The 19170-nt window shown below is 50.2% G+C and overlaps 1 protein-coding gene across 1 annotated transcript in view; it reads right to left on the reverse strand.

Annotated features, from left to right (window-relative positions):
- The window catches only part of CABIN1 (calcineurin binding protein 1), a 121750-nt gene that overhangs the window by 58719 nt on the left and 43861 nt on the right, over nt 1-19170 (reverse strand). Inside the window, exons 26-28 of the mRNA XM_009911029.2 lie at nt 18620-18802; nt 16847-17184; nt 3453-3566 (exon numbers count right to left, since the gene is read on the reverse strand). Coding sequence (XP_009909331.2) covers nt 3453-3566; nt 16847-17184; nt 18620-18802 — 635 coding nt within the window. The remainder of the gene's footprint in view (nt 1-3452; nt 3567-16846; nt 17185-18619; nt 18803-19170) is intronic.

Genomic DNA, 19170 nt, shown 5'->3' on the forward strand with positions numbered 1-19170 from the left:
AGACAGAAAAGCCTTGGGATTCATTTGTAGGAGCACAGCTGGGGAGGGGAGCTCCAGGGGAGGCCACAAAAAGATGATCCAAGGGCTGGAGCAGCTCTGCTGTGAGGACAGGCTGAGGGAGCTGGGGGTGTTCAGCCTGGAGAGGAGAAGGCTCCAGCCTCCAGCTCTGGTGTTCCCAGAATGAGAAGGACACAGAGCTGCTGGAGTGAATCCAGAGGTCCCAAAGATGATCCAAGGGCTAGAGCAACTCTGCTATGAGGACAGGCTGAGGGAGCTGGGGGTGAGGGAGCACCAGGGGGACCTTAGAGCTGCCTGCCAGTACCTGAAAGGATCCTGCAGGAAGGCTGTAGAGAGACTTTTCCTAAGGGTGTCTAGAAACAGGACAAGGGGGAATGGTTTGAGGCTGAGGGAGAGCAGGGTCAGACTGGAGCTGAGGAAGAAGTTCTTCAGTGTGAGGGTGGTGAGACTCTGGCACAGGTTGCCCAGGGAGGCTGTGGCTGCCTCCTCCCTGGGGGTGTTCAAGGGCAGGCTGCATAAGGCCCTGAGCAGCTGAGTCTAGTTGAGAGGTGTCCCTGCCCATGGTGGGGAGGTTGGAGCAAATGAGCTGTGAGGTCCCTTCCAGCCTGAGCCAGTCTAGGATTCTGACTGCAACCATCATTCACACAGTGACTGCACCGTTAGCAGGGTCAGGAATGTGCAAAATCCTCTGGTGTTAGAAAGATCAGGGTCATTCTTTTCTCTTTGGGAGACAAACAGCTGCAACAGTGCAGCAAGCCCTTTTGCCTTCTGAGAACTGACAGAAGGGAAGTTCTGTGCATCCTGGCATTACTGCAGTTCTGTCAAAGGAGAAGGGATCAGGGCTAAGGGAATGTCCCTTTTTTGCTCATTCTGGAGACAGTAAGAAAATGAATTCCAAGAGCTTTCAGTCACAGCTGAGTGACAGCTAACAAATTAGGTAACAGCTCGTGACACATGGGAGGCAGAGCAGCAGCTCTGCAGGAGAATGTAACAGCAGACAGCTTTACTCAGGTTTATTTCTTCCCATACAGTGCTCTCATAAACATTTAATAAATAATTCTGCTTGGAGTATGCATGATTTACAGAATGCCTGGGCGGAGCAGGCTGGCACAGGTCCTGCTTGTCTTTGCAAGCTTTCCCTGTTGCTCACTGCTGCTTGGACTTGTAAAACTGAGTCAGCTCTCAAATCAACAACCCTGAACCTTCTGGGCAAGAGATAAACCACGCTAATGGTACCAGAAGAAAAAGGTATTTCACTAGCAAGGTCTGTACAGAAGGCCATGCAGACATTCACTTAGCTCTGTTGTATCATGAAGGCAACAGATTTCTCTAAAATAAAGCCAAATGCATTTTGTGGAAGCAAATAAAACACTTTAGGCAAAGTATTTCTGTTGAGAAGGATCCATGAACCAGCTCAGAAAATCTTTAGGTTGGCTATGCAATGCCTAAGATTAGATGTGACTACTTACTTTTGTGGAGCTCTCTAGTTTCTAGTTTATCACCCAACTGCAAGTGAAGACAGGAGCTGGGGCAGTGGCTGCACCACCATCTGCATGCAATGGAGGACACCCCAGGCTGCCTCCTGAGCACTGACCCAGATAGTGCAACACATTTGCTTACCCACAGTCTGCCCAGGAGCTCTGCAGTCAAGGTTTAACCCAAACAAGGTCAATGCAGAGTTGTGAGAATTTTTTTCCCCCCTGTAAGTTGTTCCCAGCTTTGTCCAATTCTGGCATGTCAGCTGGCACTAACAGCTTTTTTTCACAGGCACTTGTAGGTAGCCCTTTCCCTCTGGGATCTGGACTTTGTCACTGTGCTATGTCTGTGTCATCTGTACTGGATTACTCCCACATGCTCCACATGGAGTGTTACTTGAAGAGGATTTGGGTAGAAAAATGAGACCACAGTGGACACTGTACCTGGTGACAGGAAGATTAACTCCCAGGCTTGTGGGAATAAATCATGATGTTAGCACTGGCTGATATACAAAGGCCTTGAGGAGCTGTTTTGCTGTCTGAGGCACTTCATGTGCTAGTTATGGGCATCACAGCTGAGACACACTGGAGTTGAGTCTCCAAACAGACATCTCTTAAGCCTGAGAGCAGTGGTCTCCACAGAGGACTCTAGACTATCATTAAATGTGTCTGTGGGTAGACACTAGGTCAAGCTAGGAACATAATTTTCACACATCAGGCTCCAGGGAGACCTTAGAGCAGACTGCCAGTACCTGAAGGGGCCTACAAGAAGGCTGCAGGGGCACTGTTCCCAAAGGGGGACTGTTCCCAAAGGCCTGCAGGGACAGAGAGCAGAGCAGACTGAGACTGGATGTGAGGAACAAGTTCTGCAGCAGGAGGGTGGTGGAACACTGGCACAGGTTGCCCAGGGAGGAAGTTGAGGCCCCACCCCTGGAGATATTTAAGGTCCCTTCCTAGCTTTTGGTGATTCTGTGTTGTTCAACCCATCTGAGGCATTATAATCACAGAAAAGCACTCACCTTATACTTATCAGAAGTTTGCAGAGGTGCTAGTTAACACAAGACCCAGCAAAAATGAAAATGTTAACAGATATCAAGTGGAAATAAATAATCACAACTGAAATATTAGAACAGAGGCACTGGATGGGAAAGCAGAGACATCAAATTCTGTGACTGCAAGCACAGGCAACCATGTAACAGTCCAGAAAGATAAACAGAACATCTCCAGATTCTCACCACACACTGCAAGCCACAAAACAGCTACAGAATCCTAAAAGAGCAGAAGGCACAACCCCCTGGAGCATGCCACAGAAAAGCCTGAGGTGCTGAATACAACAGCAGTCTGTTAGGTTGCAATCACAGCAAGGAGCTTGACAGAGAAGTGCTCAGCTAGATCTCAGAAGTGTTCTGTGTCCCATGCCACTGAGAGGCACAGACACTCCTGTGGTCTAGAAGATGGCACAGGGACAATTTATATGCCAGTGCTGCTCCTGCACTCTGGAACTTTGAAGTAGTCTTTATGCTGAGGCACCCCTCAAAATCAGCATATAAAAAAATCTCCTTCCAGCTCCAGAGATTCCTTGGAGTAACCAGCACTGGGGTTTTTTGTTTGTTTGTCATGAGAAGTGTGAGCCAGGCTGCACCAAGCACGAAAATAATGAACATCAATACAACTCCAATTTTGACACAGGGCCCAGCCACCAAGCATCTGGTAAATGATGCATGACTAAGAAACAATGGTGCTTCTCTCCCCATGTTTTCAAGCTCATCAGGAATAATCACTCTAATGTGATTCCCTTCAAAGGGGGAAAATCCCAGTAAATATCCCTTTGCTACAACTCTGCTTTTCCTCTGGCCACTGGCTTGTTATTTCCTGGTGCCAGCCCTCCCCACACCTTCCCAACCAGAGTCAGGTGTTGGAAGGATGGCTGAGAGAGTTCAGCTGCATGCATGAACTTACATTGAAGAAGTTGGTCTTGTTCCTCTCACAGAAGAGGCCCTGGGCAGGCATGTGCTTCAGCTGCTGCCAGGGCACTCCACTGCCCAGCAGCACGTCGCGAGCCCACTGCAGGTTCTGCAGAGAGAGCAGGAGAGCAGGTCAGTGGCTGGCAGGGGGAACAGAAGTGCCAGAACAGGTGGGGGCCCAAAATCATAGAATCATAGAATTGTTAGGGTTGGAAGGGACCTCAAGGATCATCCAGCTCCAACCCCCCTGCCATGGGTGGGGACACCTCACACTAGAGCAGGTTACTCACAGCCACATCCAGCCTGGCCTTAAAAACCTCCAGGGATGAGGCTTCCACCACCTCCCTGGGCAACCTGTGCCAGTGTCTCATCACCCTCATGGGGAAGAACTTCTTCCTGACATCCAATCTGAATCTACCCATTTCTAGTTTTGCTCCATTCCCCCCAGTCCTATCACTCCCTGACACCTTAAAAAGTCCCTCCCCAGCTTTCTTGTAGCCCCCTTCAGATACTGGGAGGCCACAATAAGTTCTCCTCAGAGCCTTCTCTTCTCCAGACTGAACAGCCCTAACTCCCTCAGTCTGTCCTCACAGCAGAGGTGCTCCAGCCCTCTAATCATCCTCGTAGCCCTTCACTGGACACATTCCAGTGTGGCAATGCCAGTGACGAGCAGTGTGAGCAATCTGGCAGTGCAGGCCTAGAGCCTGACGTGGTGGTAGGCCATGCTCGGCGTAAGTGCAGAGCCAGCTAGCAGTGTACCAAAACAGTGCTGTCTTGCAGCATGTAACTAAAACAAGACACTAGTAGCTAGAAACATAGCAAGTTATCTTGGGATAACAGGACATGCACCTGCATCAACAAACCTCGTGTGTCATCAGTAGTTGGACCAATAATCTGTAATAGTGTGATGTGTGATGTGTCCATGCTAACAAGGCACTCCGAGTTTGTGTGAGTTGTAGAAGTTCCCTTGCTACGCACTTCTGCCTTTCCTATCCCTTCTTCTTCCATGCTTTACTTTACTGTGCTATGCTCGCACCATAGGCCTGCACCATAGGCCTGCAACACTGGAACAATAAAGGAACAATACTCGAGCACATTGGTCAGCTGTATTGATTCCAATAACCTCTGTCAATATATAGAATACATAGAATACATAGAATAAACCAGGTTGGAAGAGACCTTCAAGATCATCGTGTCCAACCCATCAACCAATCCAACACCACCTAAACAACTAACCCACGGCACCAAGCACCCCATCAAGTCTTCTGAAAACCTCCAGTGATGGCGACTCCACCACCTCCCCAGGCAGCCCATTCCAATGGGCAATCACTCTCTCTGGATAGAACTTTTTCCTAACATCCAACCTAAACCTCCCCTGGCGCAGCCTGAGACTGTGTCCTCTTGTTCTGGTACTGGCTGCCTGGGAGAAGAGACCAACATCTGTCTGTCTACAACCTCCCTTCAGGTAGTTGTAGAGAGTAATAAGGTCACCCCTGAGTCTCCTCTTCTCCAGGCTAAGCAACCCCAGCTCCCTCAGCCTCTCCTCACAGGGCTGTGTTCCAAACCCCTCACCAACTTTGTTGCCCTTCTCTGGACTCGTTCCAGCAAGTCAACCTCCTTCCTAAACTGAGGGGCCCAGAACTGGACACAGTACTCGAGGTGTGGCCTAACCAGTGCAGTGTACAGGGGCACAATGACCTCCCTGCTCCTGCTGGCCACACTGTTCCTGATGCAGGCCAGGATGCCACTGGCCCTCTTAGCTGCCTGGGCGCACTGCAGGCTCATGTTCAGCTGCTGTCAACCAGTACCCCCAGGTCCCTTTCTGCCTGGCTGCTCTCCAGCCACTCTGACCCCAGCCTGTAGCTCTGCATGGGGTTGTTGTGGCCAATGTGCAGAACCCGGCACTTGGATGTGTTCAATCTCATGCCCTTGGACTCTGCCCATCTGTCCAGCCTGTCGAGGTCCCTCTGCAGAGCCTCTCTACCCTCCAGCAGATCAACTTCTGCCCCCAGCTTGGTGTCGTCAGCACCTCCAGGTCCTTCCTGTGATAGGGGCTCCAGAACTGGACACAATACTCCAGGTGGGGTCTCACCAGAGTGCAGTAGCGGGGGAGAATCACCTCCCTCGACCTGCTGGCTATGGTTCTCTTGATGCAGCCCAGGATGTGGTTGGCTTTCTGAGCTTCAAGTGCACACTGGTAGCTCATTTTGAGCTTCTCATTCACCAGCACCCCCAAGTCCTTCTCTTCAGGGCTGCTCTCAAGCCAGTCGCTGCCCAGCTGCAAGACCTTGCACTTGGTCTTGTTGAACCTCATGAGGTTGTCATGGGCCCACTTCTCCAGCCTGTCCAGGTCCCTCTGGATGGCCTCCCTTCCCTCCAGCATGTCTGCTTCACCACACAGCTTGGTGTCATCAGAAAACTTGCTGAGGGTGCACTCAATGCCACTGTCCATGTTGCCAACAAAGACTGGTCCCAGTACTAATCCCTGAGGGACTCCACTTGTCACTGGCCTCCACTTGGACATGGACCCATTGACCCTTTGGGTGCAGCCATCAAGCCAGTTCTTTATCCACTCAATGGTCCATCCATCAAACCCATCCTGCACCAGCCTGGAGACCAGGATGTGGTGCAGGACAGTGTCAAAGGCTTTGCTCAGGTCCAGATAAATGATGTCAGTTGCTTGGCCTTCATCTATTAATGCTGTGACCTTATCATAGAAGGCCACCAGGTTTGTCAATGCTCACTTGCTTTTATTAACCTGCACTGCCATTTCTCATTTTCCATTGAGCTGCCATTGCAACAGTACCTGTAAAGGAATGTGATCTGGAGAAGACATTCCCCTAGGAGAGAGAAGCCAGCTTGGTTCTCACAGCAAGTACCCAGACTGACCCCAGCACACTGCTCAGGCCCTACAGATGCTGCATCCAGCCCCAAAGCATCAAGTTCTGCTTGTTTTTTTGTTTTCAGCTCTCTCTTCCTTTCATTGAATCCATCTTCCATCTCCTGTCACCTACAGAAACCTGAACTCCAGGCATATCCACAACACTTTGTTAGAAGTGGCATTTTAATGCTCAGCATGAAATGATGGCTGTACAAACACATCACCTGTCTCAGCAAACAGTGGGACTCTCTCTCATGGGGATCCTGGAGCCTTTCTCTGCACATCAGCCTTTCACTGCCCCCCAGCCCCTCCAGTTTCACATCTACACACACACTGGAAGCCATCCCTCAGCAGCTCCCTAGGGTAACTACCTGCAAGAACACCTGCTGAGAGCCAGCCCTAACAGATCAGGCAACCTCTAGGTTTAAATGCAACCTTCTTTTAGTGGGGGTGCTGAATTCAGGACTTTTAGCCCTACCCAGGCATTGTCCCCGGTGTGAATTCACTAAACCTCTCTGGATAATTCCATGGCTGCCATGAAATGTGGCTAATTGTGCTCAGGGAGTTAACAAGAAGGTATCAGGCAGGGCACCAATCACAAATTTATAAAGGCACTGCCCCTCTTGAGAGTTCGGTGCAGGAGCCTCTCCTGTGTAGCTGAGAGCGAGGGACAGCTGTTTGCTCCAAGCAAAACATCCCCAACAGATGGGACAATTATTAAGTGTGAGGTCTCACTGAGGGGAGCTTTGCTTTACTGCATTTGTGATTTCAGCAGGAGGAAGCAGCATCTGAGACAGCACCAGGCAGGCTCTCTCAGAGGCAACTTCACTGCAGAGCAGAGCAAGGAAGGGAGGCTGTTTGGTTCATAGAGGCAAAGGGGACTGCTGAATGCTGCTTTGTGTTCTGGGGGCTGGAAATACCCTTCTGTGAATCACAGAGTGATTAAATCATGCCCATCCAAGAAGTATATTACAGTTGTCATTTAAAATATGATTTTATTTCCTTTTTTTTTTTCCCTTGGGGGGTGGGATGTGGGGAAGTTATTGGCAAAGTTCCTATCCTGTCTTCCACATAATTTTCCCTGCAAGACTCTGGTGAAACAGCAAAAGCCCTGTTCAACCCTAAGAGCTTTTGGCCTAATGCCAATAATCAAGCAGAAATCTCCAGTGTCCTACCAGAATTGGAGCATCCCTTCTAGCAAAATGCTGATCACAGATTAAAGTGCAAGAGAGCTGAACACTGGAAAGATTAAGCAGGTATTTACAGATGGCAAAGATCCTTCAGTCAGAGAGCTGGTACAGGTTTTATGCAGGGCCTTCATGATTACAGTCTAAAGACAGCCAAGGGCTCTGACTTTCTTGCTTGCAGGAGAGAACAAAGCCAGGGTCACTCACAAACATCCCAAGGTACTTTCTGGATAGTCAAACCAAGAAACTTCATGATTATTGCTGCTCTGCCCTGGTGAGGCAACATCTGGAGTATTATGTCCAGTTTTGGGCTTCTCAGTTCAAGAGGGACCTCAGGGAACTGCTTGAGAAGATTCCATCACAGAGCCACAAAGCTGCTGCTGCAGGCAGTGGAACATCTAGGCTGAGGGAGCTGGGGCTTGGAGCTGGGTGCAGAGGAGCCTGAGGGCTGCCCTCATTGCTGGGGATAAAGATGTGCAGGGCTGGAGCCAGGCTCTACTCAGGGATGTCCAAGGACAGCACATGGGGCACTGGGGGCAAGCTGGAGCAGAGGACAGAAGGGAAAACTTTGTCACTGTGAGAGTGCTGGAGGCCTGGAGCAGGCTGGCCAGAGAGGTTGTGGAGTCTCCTGCCCTGGAGACTTTCCAACCTCCCCTGTATGTGTTCCTGTGTGACCTGCCCTGGGTGATGCTGCTCTGGCAGGGGGGTTGGAATGGATGATCTCTGGCGGTCCCTTCCAACCCCTAACCACTGTGTGATTCTGTGCCATATAGAATGGCCACTGAAGAACACAAAATATGCAGATTTAGCTGTGTACTAACTTCTTCCTCTGGTACTTGTTGTGTAATAGGGCTTTCTGTAATCCTGTTAACCTAAGCCTGCAAAATACTCTGAAACACAGGCAGGGGGAAATACAGCACAGAAAAGAACCTAAAAAATCTCCTCTTCTGTGAAAATCATCCTGTTTTGGATGAATTCAGAATCCAGCAAAATGAAGGCCATCAGAACATCCAGGCACAGAAATGTTTTCCTTCATGCCAGTCACAGTCATCAGAAATGTAAGTAAATTCCAAGTGAAAAACTGCCTAATGTGTGGCAAACTGAATCTTGCAGTTAAAACTATCACAGGAAAATGAAGGGAAGCTACCTCCACAGAGCTTAACTACGAAATCCCACAGTAAACACATCCACTGAATGACAGACTCACAGGATGGTAGGGGCTGGAAGGGACCTCCACTAATCACCCATTCCAGATCCCCTGCCACAGCAGGTCACATAAATTCAAGCCCTGGAAACATTCCTGAATCTAAGTCTGATGATGAAAATGAAGAGATCATGAAGTGTAGTGCCCTGCTCTGGTGATCTGCTGTGCACCATACCATGCCCATCCACAGGCATCTCTTTGGGACCTGGCTGGAGGGCTGAGCCCAGAGAGTGGTGGTGAATGGTGCCACATCCAGCTGGCAGCCAGGCACCAGTGGTGTGCCCCAAGGATCAGTGCTGGGCCCCATGCTCTTTAATATCTTGATCTGGATGAGGGCATTGAGTTGATTATCAGTAAATTTGCAGATGACACCAAGCTGGGGGCAGGAGTTGATCTGTTAGAGGGTAGGAGAGCTCTGCAGAGGGACCTTGCCAGGCTGGACAGATGGACAGAGTCCAAGGGCATGAGATTGAACACATCCAAGTGCCAGGTTCTGCACATTGGCCACAACAACCCCATGCAGTGCTACAGGCTGGGGTCAGAGTGGCTGGAGAGCAGCCAGGCAGAAAGGGACCTGGGGGTACTGGTTGACAGCAGCTGAACATGAGCCTGCAGTGTGCCCAGGTGGCCAAGAAGGCCAATGGCATCCTAGCCTGGATCAGGAACAGTGTGGCCAGCAGGAGCAGGGAAGTCATTGTGCCCCTGTACTCTGCATTGGTTAGGCCACACCTTGAGTCCTGTGTCCAGTTCTGGGCCCCTCAGTTTAGAAAAGATGTTGAGATGCTGGAAGGTGTCCAGAGAAGGGCAACAAAGCTGGGGAGGGGTCTGGAGCACAGCTCTGTGAGGAGAGGCTGAGGGAGCTGGGGTTGTTCAGCCTGGAGAAGAGGACGCTCAGGGGAGACCTTCTTGCTGTCTACAACTCCCTGAAGGGAGGTTGTAGCCAGGTGGGGGTTGGTCTCTTCTCCCAGGCAAGCAGCACCAGAACAAGATGACACAGCCTCAAGCTGCACCAGGGGAGGTTTAGGCTGAATATTAGGAAGAAGTTCTTCCCAGCAAGAGAGATTGGCCTTTGGAATGTGCTGCCCAGGGAGGTGGTGGAGTCACCATCACTGGAGGTGTTTAGGAAGAGACTGGATGGGGTGCTTGGTGCCATGGTTTAGTTGATTAGATGGTGTTGGGTGATAGGTTGGACTCGATGATCTCAAAGGTCTTTTCCAACCTGGTTATTTCTATTCTATTCTATTTCTATTCTATTTCTATTCTATTCTAATCAGTTCCTCCCAGGAAACATGCCTGAGCAGCGCTCCACACATTATATCTCACAGAGGCTGCTCTGTTTATTTTTTAGCTGATGAACTTATTAGGAGTGGGTGAAGGGGTGCAGGACACAGCAAAAAGGATTTATTCTTCTTGGCACAGAGCTTGCCAGTCTGAAATGCTGCATTTGGATGGCTGACTCAGGGCAATTATGAAGGACTCTTTCCAGTTCAGCTGTTGCCTCCTACATCTTCATCATCCCAAGTTTCAAAGACAAGAAGACTGACAAGGTACAGTAACTTGCAAATGAAAAACCCAAAAAGGTTTACCAGCATTGTTAAAGTGGAAAAGGAAAATTTCTCACAGTCACCCAAGTGGAAACCTGAGTCACCCAAGATACATAGAATAGAATACACAGAATAAACCAGGTTGGAAGAGACCTTGAGGTCATCGTGTCCAACCCATCAACCAATCCAACACCACCTAAACAACTAACCCACGGCACCAAGCACCCCATCAAGTCTTCCCCTGAAAACCTCCAGTGATGGCGACTCCACCACCTCCCCAGGCAGCCCATTCCAATGGGCAATCACTCTTTCTGTATAGAACTTTTTCCTAACATCCAGCCTGAACCTCCCCTGGCGCAGCCTGAGACTGTGTCCTCTTGTTCTGGTACTGGCTGCCTGGGAGAAGAGACCAACATCCGTCTCTCTACAACCTCCCTTCAGGTAGTTGTAGAGAGCAATAAGGTCACCCCTGAGTCTCCTCTTCTCCAGGCTAAGCAACCCCAGCTCCCTCAGCCTCTCCTCGTAGGGCTTATGTTCCAAACCCCTCACCAACTTTGTTGCTCTTCTCTGGACTCGTTCCAGCAAGTCAACCTCCTTCCTAACCTGAGGGGCCCAGAACTGGACACAGGACTCGAGGTGTGGCCTAACCAGTGCAGTGTACAGGGGCACAACGACCTCCCTGCTCCTGCTGGCCACACTGTTCCTGATGCAGGCCAGAATAGCCTTGAACTCCATGGTGCCAGAAGAGACATTTACCCCACTCAAACTCCAGGGAGTGCTGCTGACAGGTATGCAAAAGGTCCTGCTACACCTTAACCTTTCTGCTTCCTTTTACGGGCTGTAAGGAAGGCTTTGTCTCAAAAGAACCCTTTGTGCTATTGCATCCCAGCAAGGGCAGTTTGTACAGGCCAAAGGTAAGCCAGCAAGTTCAGCAGCACTGGGGTGCCCACTCCCAGAAAGAGCAAATCCTCCTCTGCACTTGCTGCAAGGGATTCATGGGCTCAGACTGAGCTGTCCCAAGAACATGCAGCTGGCCAGGGCTCTGGCTGCAAGCAGTGTCACAGCCTCCCTCTGCAAGCAGCTGGAATTAGGGACATCCCTGGGCAACCTGTCCCAGCATTTCATCACTCTCATTGTGAAGAGCTTCCTCCTGATGTCCAACCTAAACCTACCCTGTTTGCTCTTTCCAAACTGCCAGTGCTCATTTTGGAGGTAAAAATCACAAAGGATGAAGATTTCACTTCACAACAGACAAAGAGAATGGGAAACAAACTGCTGCCCAAACCGTCAGTGAAGCAACCTCTGAAAATTCACCCTGCATCTGGTTTGGGCTAATCCCAGGCACAAATCCAGGCTGGGTACAGAGTGAGTTGAGAGCAGCCCTGAAGAAAGAGATTTTGGGTTGCTGGGTGTTGAGCAGCTTCCCACCAGCAATGTTCTCTTGCAGCCCAGCAGGTAAATCCTGTCCTAGGCTGCAGCCAGAGGAGTGTGGGCAGCAGGACAGGAGAGAGGATTCTACCCCTCTGCTCTGCTCAGACCTCACCTCCAATCCTGCCTCCAGCTCTGGTGTCCCCAGGATGAGAAGGACACAGAACTACTGGGGTGAGTCTAGAGGAGGCCAAAAAGATGATCCAAGGGCTGGAGCAGCTCTGCTGTGAGGACAGGCTGAGGGAGCTGGGGGTGTTCAGCCTGGAGAAGACAAGACTCCAGTGGGACCTTACAGCCACCTGCCAGTACCTGAAGGGATCCTGTAGGAAGGCTGCAGAGAGACTTTTCCTGAGGGTGTCTGGAAACAGGCCAAGGGTGAATGGTTTGAAGCTGAGGCAGAGCAGGGATAGAGTGGAGCTGAAGAAGTTTTTCAGTGTGAGGGTAGTGAGACTGGCACAGGCTGCCCACAGAGGCTGTGGCTACCTCCTCCCTAGGGGTGTTCAAGGCCAGGTTGGATGAGGGCTTGAGCAGCTGAGTCTAGTTGAGAGGTGTCCCTGCCCAATCTCTGAGGCCCCTTCCAACCTGAGCCATTCTAGGATTCTATGATCCTAAAGTTCCTGCATAAATAAAACGTCCAAGAAACATTCCTGAATATTCTTGGATATCATTCCTGAATAAATATTCCAAGAAAAAGCAGCTCTCTACCAATTTGCTCTGCTAAGAGACTGAAGCAAAGAGAAATCACCTCCAAAGAGGTAAGCAGGAGTTTGCAAGGGGGAGAAATAACCCCCATGGATTCCACAGCCAAGGCAAATTGCTGAAAGATTTTGAAGAGGCTGTTAAAAAAAGCACCCAACGACTATTTTTACTACTCCTGCAACAGCAAACCCCACAATACTGTAAAAACTGGGAGAAAACAGATTGCATATGGAAAAGTTGTTTTTCTCTGTGCTGTGGAAGCCTGCCAAGCCTCTCCTTTCTCAGCCAGCCACCAATTCTGGCCATCAGGCTACATCTTTCACACAAATTCCTGGCACTGCTACAGAAATGCTGAATTTTCCAAGATGCTTCTGTGCATTAAAAAAAAAAAATAAATACAACAAATACTTTCAGCCTTCTAAAATTGACACCAAGCCTCCTCTGCTCTCAGCAACTCAGCCTGAGGTAATTGAGCTAATTTTTGTTAATCAAGCTCCTCATCAACCTAGCTGAGCACATTTCCTACTCCTGCCCCTGCTGAAGATGCAGAGATGGATGCTGAGAGTTTGGCTGGTTCAGGAGTGCCACTCCCACTGCAGACCTCTTGGTGTGCCATGAAAACCTGGACGTTTGGCACTGCTCTAGAAAGGAACCTGCCTGAGTCATCAAAGGCAGAGAACGGCAACCTCATGGCAGTGTGTGGTGTACATCCAGCAGTGGTCAGACTTTCCCTGCAGTGTTAAGGAACTGCTTGTTCACAGTATCACAGTACAACCAAGGTTGGAGGAGACCCCAAGGATCATCAAGTCCAACCTGTCCCAACAGACCCCACAACTAGACCATGGCACCAAGTGCCACGTCCAATCTCCCCTTGAACCCCTCCAGGGACGGTGACTCCACCACCTCCCTGGGCAGCACATCCCAATGACGAATGACTCGCTCAGTGAAGAACTTTCTCCTCACCTCCAGTCTAAACCTCCCCTGGCACAGCTTGAGGCTGTGTCCCCTTGTTCTGGTGCTGGTAGCCTGGGAGAAGAGACCAACCCCTTCCTGTCTACAACCACCTTTCAGGTAGTTGTAGAGGGCAATGAGGTCACCCCTGATCCTCCTCTTCTCCAGGCTAAACAATCCCAGCTCCCTCAGCCTCTCCTCACAGGGCTGTGCTCAAGGCCTCTCCCCAGCCTTGTTGCCCTTCTCTGGACACCTTCAAGTGTCTCGATGTCCTTCCTAAACTGAGGGGCCCAGAACTGGACACAGGACTCAAGGTGTGGCCTAACCAATGCAGAGTCCAGGGGCACAATGACCTCCCTGCTCCTGCTGGCCACACTATTCCTAATGCAGGCCAGGATGCCATTGGCCTTCTTGGCCACCTGGGCACACTGCTGGCTCATGTTTAGGTGGGTGTCAATCAGCACCCCCAGGTCCCTCTCTGTTTGGCAGCTCTCAGCCACTCTGACCCCAGCCTGTAGCTCTGCATGGGGTTGCCGTGGCCAAAGTGCAGCACCTGGCACTTGGCCTTGTTAAATGCCATCCCATTGGCCTCTGCCCATCTGTCCAGTGGGTCGAGGTCCCTCTGCAGGTCCCCTCTGTTATGCAGAGAAGTAATAAAAAAAGGACAGGAAGAGCCAACATCGCCAGACGAAGGCAACCTGGTAACTCCCAGGCTCAAAGAGGCAGAACTCTATTTTTCTGAGTCCCAAGAGGACACAGATTTAGCCAACCACAGAACCATGGAGTCATTAAGGCTGGAAAAGACCTTTAAGATCATGGAGTCCAACCATAACCCAACCACCACGACCACCAAATAAAACCTGCAGCTCCACATCTGTAGCTTCCTGAACAACCCCACCACCTCCCTTGGCAGCCTGTGCCAACCCCTCACCATTCTCCCAGTAAAGAAGCTTTGCCTAATGTCCAACCTACCCCTCCCCTGGCACAGCTTCAGCTCATTTGCTCTTGTCCTGTGGCTGTCCCCAGCCTCACTGCAACCTCCTCTCAAGGAGCTATAGAGAGCAGGGAGGCCTCCCCTCAGCCTCCTCTTCTCCAGACTGAACACCCCCAGCTGCTCCTCCAAATCCCTCCCCGTCCTCATTGCTCTTCTCTGGACACCCTCCAGCCCCTAAATGTCTTTCCTGTCCTGTGGTGCCCAGAACTGAACCCAGTGCTCAAGCTGTGGCCTCACCAGTGCCCAGTGCAGGGGCACCCTACTCCTGCTGGCCACACTGGTTTTGATGCAGGCCAGGATGCTGGTGGCCTTCTTGGCCACCCAGGCACTGCTGGCTGACATTCAACTGAGTGTCCAGCAGCACCCCCAGACCCTTTTCCACTGGGCTGCTTTCCAGCCACTCTGCCCCAAGCCCAGACCACTGCCTGGGGTTGCTGTGACCCAAGTGCAGGACCTGGCCCTTGATGTTGCTAAACATCACTCTCTTGACCTCGGCCCATGAACCTAACCTGTGCAGATCTCTCTGCAGTGGCCTCCTCCCTCCAGCAGATTGACACTGTATGCTTTTCATACAGGCAAACACTAGGGGAAGAGAGATACAAAATACAAAGGAGAAGGCTTCATCAGGAAAAAGGAAACAAAAAATATTGTGCAAGTTGCTCCTCAGGCCAGGATAAAGCCTTCTGAAGCAGCACACTGCCGCCAGGCAGGCTTGTTTGTTGACTGTTGATACAAAGCATTTGTCAGTAGCAGCAAGGACAGATTGCAGGAATCTCCAGCTCCTATTAGTGATCAGCTCCATGGAAAACCAACAACTGTCACACACAAACAGCAGAGGAATGTTTGCAAACCAAGCTCTTTGCAGAAGTGGTCCCATTTCCCTGGCTCCTGGCCCTGCAGCCACATGGATTGCTAAGAGCTGAGCTAAGCTCAGCAGCGCTGATGTGTTTGTTGCTGAGAGGCAGGGGGGATGATTGGATTCCATTCCCTGCCCTCTTATTCACAACAGCTTCAGTGCTGCTGAGGAGGAGAATGCAAGAAACTACACAATAGAGCATGGCAGAACACAAGAGACTTCCTGCCTGACCAACCCAGTGGCTTTCTATGATGCAGTGACTACATCAGTGGACAAGGGACAACCTATGGATGTGACCTTGCTGGACTTCTGCAAGGCACAGTGGCACAGCCCCCCACAAGGTCCTATTTGAAATGTTGGATTTGCTGGGTGGACTGTTCAGTGGATAAGGAATTGGCTGCAAGGTCACATCCAGAGAATACTGGTCAATGGCTCAATATCCAGATGGAGATGGGTGACAAGTGGCCTCCCTCAGGGTGTCCACACTGGGACCTGCACTGTTCAATATTTTGATCAATGCTATAGGCAGTGGGGTCGAGGGCACCACCAGCAGATGGCACCAAGCTGAGTGGTGCTGCTGCTATGCCAGAGGGACAGGATGGCATCCTGGATGAGCTGGAGAGATTGGGCCCAGGTGATATTCATGAGATTCAACAAGACCAAGTCCAGGCTCCTGCATCTAGGTTGGAACAATTCTCATTATCAATCCAGGCTGGGGAATAATGAGATTCAGAGCAGCCCTGCAGAAAAAGACCTAGAGGTGCTGGTGGGTGAGAAGCTGGACATGAGCCAGCAATGGGCACTTGCAGCCCAGAAGGCAAAAGGCAGCCTGGGCTGCATAAAAAGAAGCCTGTCCAGCAGATAGAGGTGGTTCTGCCCCTCTGCTCTGCTCTGGTAATACCTCACCTGAAGTGCTGTGTCCAACTCTGGAGCCCTCAACATAGGAAGGACATGGACCTGCTGGAGGAGGCCACAAAGATGATCCAAGGGCTGGGGCAGCTCTGCTGTGAGCACAGGCTGAGGGAGCTGGGGGTGTTCAGCCTAGAGAGGAGAAGACTCCAGGGGGACTTTACAACTGCCTGCCAGTACCTGAAGGGATCCTGCAGGAAGGCTGCAGAGAGACTTTTCCTGAGGGTGTCTGGAGACAGGGCAAGGGGGAATAATAATAATAATAATAATAATAATAATAATAATAATAATAATAATAATAATAATAATAATAATAATAATAACAATAATAATAATAATAATAATAATAATAATAATAATAACAATAATAATAATACTACAACCAAAACACCTGGTTGGAAGAGACCTTCAAGATGGTTTGAAGCTGAGGCAGAGCAGGGTCACACTAGAGCTGAGGAACAAGTTCAGTGTAAGGGTGGTAAGACGCTGGCACAGGCTGCCCAGGGAGGCTGTAGATGCCTCCTCCCCAGGGGTGTTTAAGGCCAGGTTGGATGAGGCCTTGAGCAGCTGAGTCTAGTTGAGAGATGTCCCTGCCCATGGTGGGGAGGTTGGAGTAGATGACCGCTGAGCTCCCTTCCAACCTGAGCCATCCCATGACTCTGTGACCTGCTGAATGACTACAGATGGCAGCAGATTAAGCCCAGCTGGCCAGCTGGTGGCTGTGTGCTGTGCTCACCTTGTGTGTCCTGCTGTATGTGTAGAGGTAGGCCAGCCTGTAGAGGCTCTTGTAGTGCTGGGGGAAGCGGCTGAGGCAGAGGCAGAAGGAGGCAATGCACTGCTCCGTCAGGAACTTCCGCTGCTCCTCCAGGTCTGCTGGCAGGCCCTGAGGGAATTCAGATGCATCTCCACAGGCTTCAGTTTTCTTTTTGCAGTCCCATTGTGAGGGTGGAAGGGCTGCCATTTTGAAGGGGTTGCCAGCAGTGGGCTGAGGATCCACCAAAATTTTCTGGCCAGCAGTCTCAGCAGCGTGATAAGGTTCGGAGCCCTCCAGCAGCTCTTCTGACTTTCCTGCAACTGCAACAGGGAAAGAAGGCAAAAGTGGCAATGAAAGTTCCCAAATGGCAAATGAAATACACAAAATGACAAAAACTAACTGAAACAAGTGTGAGCCCTTTTCTTTATCAAAGCATAGGCAGAATTAGTGAGTGGGTCCTGATAAAATCATGACTGTTCCAGATGTTCAAGTAACATTCAGCTCATTACCAAACAGAGCCCAGCTCTGATCTCTCCATTGTCTTGGGCTTTTTCCCTGAGCAATAGCAACAGTTCAGGTTTGAAGCTGAGGCAGAGCAGGGTGGAGATTAGGAAGAAGTTCTTCAGTGTGAGGGTGAGGAGCCTCTGGAATGGGTTGCCCAGGGAGGCTGTGGATGTCTCCTCCCTGGGGGTGTTCAAAGCCAGGCTGAATGAGGCCTTGAGCAACCTGGGCTGGTGGGAGGTGTCCCTGCCCATGGCAGGGGTTTGGAACTGGATGATCTTGAAGGTCCCTGCCAACCTAAACCATTTGATGAATCTGAAGCTAATCCAAGCCTGCAAACACAAACTGACCAGCCAACAGCTGTCCATGGTGGGACCAGTGAAGTGAATCAGCTCTGTCCAAGTACCCTGCTTTCTAGATCTATGAAACTAGGCCAGGCTAAAGCACAGGGCGAGCTGGCAAGAAGATTTAACACCCCACAGAGGGCCACAGCTCAGAAGGGTGGGCAAAATGTACACACTGCCCTTGTTTGTCTTTCCCTGCTAAAGCTGAACCTCTCTATCTACTGCCACATCCAACTGCACAAACAGCAGACAAAGGGAAATTCCAGCTAATGGATTTGGAATCAACATTTCCAGTGGAATACTGAACACTGTTGTGTGTGGAAAAATTTGCTAGAGCAGCTCCACTTCTCCACTGAAATAAAGTACCCAATGCAATAAATCATCCAGTTCCACTACTTGTGCTCCTCTAGGTACTGACCACCAAGAGGGCATCTCTGCCTGGGGACAAGAAGAGATGTTTTCTTTGAGATTATCTTCAAGTACTGTGGCAGTTTGAGGCTAATGCCTAGGAAACTTTCCACAGGTCTTGAGTGGAAAGTAGCAGAATGTAAATAAATGACCATTGGGTGTAAAGGGAAAATAATGATAAGGTCTAAACAATCCCATTGGTCTGACCACAAATACTGACTCCTTCAATTCTTTCAAGGTTTGAAACACTGAAGAAAGAGTAAATGATAAGCTAAAAGAAAGCAAGGCAGGCAAAGGGCCATTGGGGACAGCAGCTTATCATTATTCTCTTCTCTGTGAGGTTTAACAGGTAGTGCACACTGGGCTGATGGCCACAGAAGCAAAGCACAGTTCCAGTTGGAGCCCAGACACACACAGAGAGCAGCAATGCCTAGTTAAAACTCCCAAAGTGCTTCTGTATGCCCCAAGAAACATTTTAATGAGAAGCCCCCAGATGCCATACTCTTTTCCTCTGTAGATGTCAGGGTGTCTTTGCCAGGCAGCAGGGGATCCGCACAGGCAGTAGAAATCCTCTTCTCTGTGTAAGTCTTCCTGAGGCTGTCTTGAGAGCTGGCAGGCTCGTTAAACATATCCTGTGTGGAGCTGGAGTCAGACAGCACCGCTGCAGTGCTGTCCTGACTCCTCTCTGCAAAAGAGACAAAGAAGGAATGCACCATTTCTTTCTCACCAGTCTGCTACCTGCACCTTGGGTAAGGGCAACAGAAAACCACAGCCCCGCTGCAAACCTCCCCTGAGTGCATCATAGAATCCTTACCAACCACTGTCCCTATTGTCTAAAAGAGGCTGATTTGCTTTTCAGTTGTCTGCTTCAGCTGATCAGTTTCATCTCACTTCTTTGTGCTAAGAAATTAACCCCCCTGTCTTTTCCTACCACTGCCACAACAGAGAACTCCCTGCCTCACCACATTTCTTCCTAGAACAGAATCCTGGAATCTGATTTGAAAGTAATGATGCTCAGCTTTCCAAAGCAGTTAGGCTGAGGACACAATCTTT

The sequence above is a fragment of the Dryobates pubescens genome, chromosome 25, assembly GCF_014839835.1.
Source record: "Dryobates pubescens isolate bDryPub1 chromosome 25, bDryPub1.pri, whole genome shotgun sequence".
Classification (NCBI taxonomy): Eukaryota; Metazoa; Chordata; class Aves; order Piciformes; family Picidae; genus Dryobates; species Dryobates pubescens.